General features: G+C 49.2%; 1 protein-coding gene across 1 annotated transcript in view; it reads left to right on the forward strand.

Annotated features, from left to right (window-relative positions):
* LOC106810860 (trichohyalin-like) overlaps positions 1-5,782 on the forward strand; it is a 17,463-nt gene that overhangs the window by 6,657 nt on the left and 5,024 nt on the right. Inside the window, exons 4-5 of the mRNA XM_014814327.1 lie at positions 1,143-1,690; positions 3,008-3,205. Coding sequence (XP_014669813.1) covers positions 1,143-1,690; positions 3,008-3,205 — 746 coding nt within the window. The remainder of the gene's footprint in view (positions 1-1,142; positions 1,691-3,007; positions 3,206-5,782) is intronic.

The following is a 5,782-nucleotide window of genomic DNA, read 5'->3' on the forward strand; positions in this document are numbered from 1 at the left end:
TCATCAGTGACCTTGAGTAACTCCTCTCACCCTACCTCCTCCACCCAATATCCTCTATCCACCTTTTCCACCCACTTCTCTCTACCCATCTCCACCACCCACTCCTCTCTCCCTACCTCCTCCACCCAATATCCTCTATCCACCTTTTCCACCCACTTCTCTCTACCCATCTCCACCACCCACTCCTCTCTCCCTACCTCCTCCACCCAATATCCTCTATCCACCTTTTCCACCCACTCCTCTTTCCCCACCTTCTCCACCCACTCCTCTCTATCCACCTCCACTACCCACTCATTTCTTCCCACCTCCAGCCACTCCTCTTTCCCTTCCTCCACCACCCGCTCCTCTCTCCCTACCTCCTCCACCGACTCTTCTCCAACCACCACCTCGACACACTCCTGTCTGGCCACCACCCCCACCCACTCCTCTCTACCCACTTCCACCAACTTTTCTTTTTCCCCATTCTCTTCCGACTCTCCTCTGTTATTCTTGCCAAAGGCTAATATTTTTACAGCCACTGCTTTGTCTTCCGACATGATGATTCATACTCCTACGTCATCAGCTTCATGCAGACGTTATTCTCCCTCCCATTCTGTGTCACCTTTGGCGTCGCTACGTCGTTCCTCCTTCTCCCCACATTTTAACTTTTCAGTTCCCTCTTCGTATGTCACTTCCTCTCCGCATTTTACGATCGCAGTTTCTTCTGTTACCTCTACCTCTTCCACTGCTACTTGTTCTCCTACATCGTCCTTGCCTCACTCTTCATCCCATCGCAGATTCTCTTCCCATCCACCCTTTCTTCCCCAATCTTTTGCTATCCCATCCTCTCCTATCACATCCTGTCTTCACCGTTCATCTTCTCGTCCATCCCCACCTGAGTCTTCCTCTCGTATCACCTCTCTTCATACTTCCTCTCCTATCCCATCCTCTCCTGTTCCCTCCTCCCTTCATACTTCCTCTTCTGTTTCATCCTCTAACCCTTTCGCTCACCCTCCTTCTCCCGATTCTCCTCATCTCTCCTCTCCCCATTCTCGCTCCCTTCGTCTCTCGTCGCCTCACCCTTCCTCTCCTCGGTCTTCTTTCTTCCCGCGTCGCTCCCGCCCTCGCTCCTGCTCCCCCTCTCCCTCGTCGCTCTCCCGCAGGACAAGCTCCCATGGAACGGTCGCCACCACCCGCTCCTTATCCAGTCTCTCGGCATCTCGATGCTCCGAGACGGAGTCTCAACGATCCGAAACGGGGTCTCACCTGTCCGAGGCGATATCTCAGCGATCTGAGGCGATGTCTCAACGATCCGAGGCATTGTCTTCACAACGATCCGAAATGGTCTAACGGCTGTCCGAGGCAATATCCGTCTGGCGAGTCTGAAGCCGAGTCTGAAACGATACTGGAGGCATTGTCTCACCTGTCCGAGGCAAAACCCTTCAGGCCAGCCTCCGCGGAGACGCGTCTCAAGCGTCTCTGGTGCCTCGACGGCATCTCTCTGCCGAGGCGGCGACGGTTTGAGACAATGGAGTGGCCGTACGACGAACTGAGACACATCGAGCTGCGAGACGAGACGGCGGGAGACGAGACGCGCGGAGGAGGAGGTGTTTCGAGGGAGAAGCCGGGAGAGAGGGAGAAGTCGATGGGGAGAGAGCTGAGCGGGGAGGAGCTGAGAGAGTTCGTGGAAAAGTACATCCTGCCTACGGAAGTAATGGCTTAGCTTAGGAGGAAGCGAGTTGGGGTGTGATGGGGGAGAGATGGGGTGGGGGAGAATTTGCATTTGATGGGGAGGGTTGGTGTGTGGTGGGGAAGGGAGTTTGAATGATGTGTGGGGGAGGGTTGATGTGTGGTGGGAGGGGTATGATGTGTTGGTGGGGGAGGGTTGATGTTGTGGGCTGGGGGAGGCGTTGAATTTTGGTGGGGGGGTAGTGGCAGGAGTCGTGCATCTGGCTATCAACAGCACAGCTCACACACATCTCTACAACAACAACGAATACGTTACCAGACAAGTCGGGCGTATTGCGTAATCACAGTTGCTGCGACGTAACCGTGGCAACGTGGAGGCTGTGCATCCTCGTCAGTTTCGTACGCGTGGCAGCTCAAACAACTATTTCCGTCGTTGTGGTTTCTCTACGCATTAGAGATTAATTAGATCACGCCACGCGGCAACTCTCTCTCTTGACTCACCACGTTTTTGATTTACCGATGCATTGCGTAGTGTGTGTGTGTGGTGTATCGGTGTGTGTAGTGTAGTGTTGTGTGTGATGTGTTGTGTGTTGCCGTGCGTGCTGTGTGTGTGGGTTGTGGTGTGTGTGTGTGTGTGTAGTGTGTGTGTGTGTGGTGCCGTGCTGTGCTCGTGCGTACGTATAGTCGATTGTTGTGTGCGTGCGTGCTGCGTGACGTGTGTGTGTGCGTGCGTGGTGCGTACGTATGTGGCGTTTGTTGTGTGGGCGTGCGCTGGCACCTTATGGCGTGTGTGTGTATGCGTGTGTGAGAGGAGTGGTTTATCCCACCATGAGAATTGCTTGAAAATCTTCCATAAATTTTTAATTAAATTTTAAATGAGCTTGAATCTCCCACGCACACAGATATACATGGACTCCATCATGATCTCGCCATAAATCTCAGGCCATTCGTTCTTGATTACCGCCGGTCGTATGTTCTTTCTAACCATCTTGTGTTCTGTTCTTCTGTTTGTCATGATGCCAAATAAGACAAACTATCTTTACCTCAGGTACTTACAGACATGTGGAAAGCCTACAGGGGCAGGCGGACGCGTGAGTGAGTGAGTTAGTGAGTGATGCCGTTGTTGCAGTGAGGTGTTTCATACTTTTACAAAAGAGCCTGTAGCTGAGTGACTGAGTGAATCATTGAGTGTGTTACCGTTGTGTTTAACAGGAAGCGCGTGGGAGAGCGTAGGGGGCAGGCGGACGCGTGAGTGAGTTAAGTGTTTCACTAACTTACAGGAGCGCGTAGTGCCAGTGACTGCAGTGATCATGATGTGAATTGCCTTAGTTGTTTACAGAAAAAAGCGTGTGGAATGCAGCGTAGCAGGGGCAGGCGGAGCGCCGACGCCGTGGCCACAGCATTGCGCAAAGAAGATCATCGACGATCAACGGCCAGGAGACTTGATTACGCATGTAACGAGCAAATCGCTTACCTGCAGCACGACCTCGCCGAGAAATACCTGGCAGAGAAGATGGGGAGGAAGTGCAGAAACCTGGTGAGGGAGGAAGGGAAGGAGGAAGAGGAGGGGCAGAAACTGAGTGAGCGGAGGGGAGGGAGTGAGGAGGGAGCAGGAGGGGCAGATTACTGGATGAGGGGAGGAGGGAGCGAGGGAGAAGAAGGAGCAGATCACTGGTGAGGGAGAGGAGAGGGGCAAGAGAGATGGGGGAGGAGGAGGCACGAGAGATGACGAGGTGATGCAAAGGCTAATTGAAGACTTCATTTGGTTATTTTGGCTCCATTCCTGAATGTGAAACTCCAACATTAAAATTTTTGAGAAGCACTGTAGATTTAAGAATGTTTTAATTAATTGTGTAAGGCTTTACCATGAACGACTGACTAGTTGGCTGTATGAAGTTGTATCTATAATTAGCTCTTTGTAAATCGTGGCTCGTTTGGTCGTCTTGGCTGTATAGGACTTTAGCTGTATAAGGTCTTAGGTAGGTATCAGGTAGATGTAGCAGTAATGTGTCATTAGCTGTGTAGCTCCTGTAGTCAGTAAGAGCATTAAACTTAGCTGTAATAAGGTTATTATCAGGTAGGCAGCAGTAAAAAGTGTTGTTAAGCTATGCTAGGCCCTGTTAGGACAAGTAAGGCATTAACTTTAGCTGTATAAGGTTTTATCAGGTAGGTAGCAGTAATAAAGTGTCATTAGCTGTGTAGCTCCTGTTAGCAGTAAGGCATTAACTTTAGCTGTATAAGGTTTTATCAGGTAGGTAGCAGTAATAAAGTGCGTTTGTTAGCTGTGTACTCCTATGTTACAGTAAGGCATCTGAACTTTAGCTGTATAAGGGGTTCTTATCAGGAGGCAGCAGTAATAAACGTGTGTTAGCTAGCTAGCTCCTGTTAGGCCAGTAATGGCCATTACTTAGCTTGTATACAAGGTTTTAGTCAGGTAGGTACAGTAATAAAGTGGTGTTAGCTATGTTAGCTCCATGTAGCAGTAAGGGCATTAACTTTAAGGCGTATAGAAGGTTTTATCAGAGGTAGCAGTAATAAAGTGTTGTTAGGCTGTGTAGCTCCATGTTAGCATAACGGCATTAACTTTAACGCTGCATAAGGTTTTATCAGGTAAGGTAGCAGTAATAAAGTGTCTGGTTAGCTATGTACTACCTGGTTAGCAGTACAGGCATTAACTTTAGCTGGCAATAAAGGTTTTATCAGTAGGTAGCATGTAATAAATGTTGTTAGCTCATGTACTCCTGTAGCATAAGGCGAGAGTGTAACTTTAAGCTGCAAAAGTTTTTGATCAGTAGGTACAGTAAATAAAGTGTTGTTTAGCCTGCATGTAGCTCCTGTTAAGCCCACCGCACACGCAGACACCGTATGGCGCGACGACGCGAGCATACCGATTTACAAGAAACCGATGAAACGATGAAAGCGATGAAACGATGCACGATTATCCCAAGTTTTAAGTCTAAAACCGGCGGACATTTTTCAAAACAAGCATGAATTTTTTTCGAGGAAGGTTCAGAAAAATGTGTAGAATAAGCATACTAAAAAAGTCTCCCGGAACAGTCCCTCCTTGTGCGTTTTCCAGAATCCAAGGATGCGTCCGCAAAAATTGCCATTCATTTAGGGTTTTCCCATAATCTCTTGGCTCCAGTCGAGCTAAGAAACATGAATAAAGTGTCTAATTATATGTTTTAAGGATGCCCAAGGAACATACTTAGGCTACTTTTGTGAGGTTTCGCAGAGTGATCGCAAAGTACCGGCCCCGCGCGCCGGCTCAATCCAAGATGGGCCGCCATTATATTCAATACCTTTGAAATGGTCGACAATCTACAGTGCTATGCTAAGGATCCAGTACTACATATGAATGTCTGACATGCCTTTTCCACGACGCCAGTACGTGCTTACATCCTCACTTCAGCTGCTCTCATTAAAGTGTCCTCCTGATAAATGCACGCCAGGCCACCCATTGCGATAGTGTTGACAAAGACCACACCTCAGACAACCTGTAACAAGCCCTTCTCTGGACAATGATCCAAGCTGCGCACCGGCGGCGGACGTAAAGCAGAAGAGGAGTGTAATGAGAGCAGTTGCCAGATCAATTCACGAACTTCCTTCGAATATACTTCAAGTCAGCAGCAGGACGCGGTAAGCTAAGGGTACAGTACAGTCCAACAGAGTGGGTGCTATCTACAACAATTCCTCCATTCAGAGGCTGAAAGGAGACAGGCGGGACAGGACGCTCTTCTCATACTGTGTGAGGAAAATATTCCACATTTTCCATGCTGCAAGGACATCTACCCTATGCAAAATCTGCCGAGGTTGTATTACAACAAATGGATGATTTGGAAGAAACCAATGCCGAACCTGATGAAGTACGTCTATTCATCAGAGACATGGGTACCCTTTACAATTCGTCACAGGGACTCAGTTCTCGGAGTGGTAACTTCTCGAGATCAAACCACTGAATAGCTTCCCACAGCGTCGCTGAAAGCCTGCTGCAGCGAATGAAACGAGCCATGGTAGGCGGCCATCACCTGAGGAGTGCACGTTGACCTAAATGGTCCAATGCGACTACCTGCCGCCTGTGTTCCGTTCTGTGATGGCAGCATTGGGGCCGGGA

This window comes from Priapulus caudatus, unplaced genomic scaffold, assembly GCF_000485595.1.
Source record: "Priapulus caudatus unplaced genomic scaffold, Priapulus_caudatus-5.0.1 Scaffold479, whole genome shotgun sequence".
Classification (NCBI taxonomy): domain Eukaryota; kingdom Metazoa; phylum Priapulida; class Priapulimorpha; order Priapulimorphida; family Priapulidae; genus Priapulus; species Priapulus caudatus.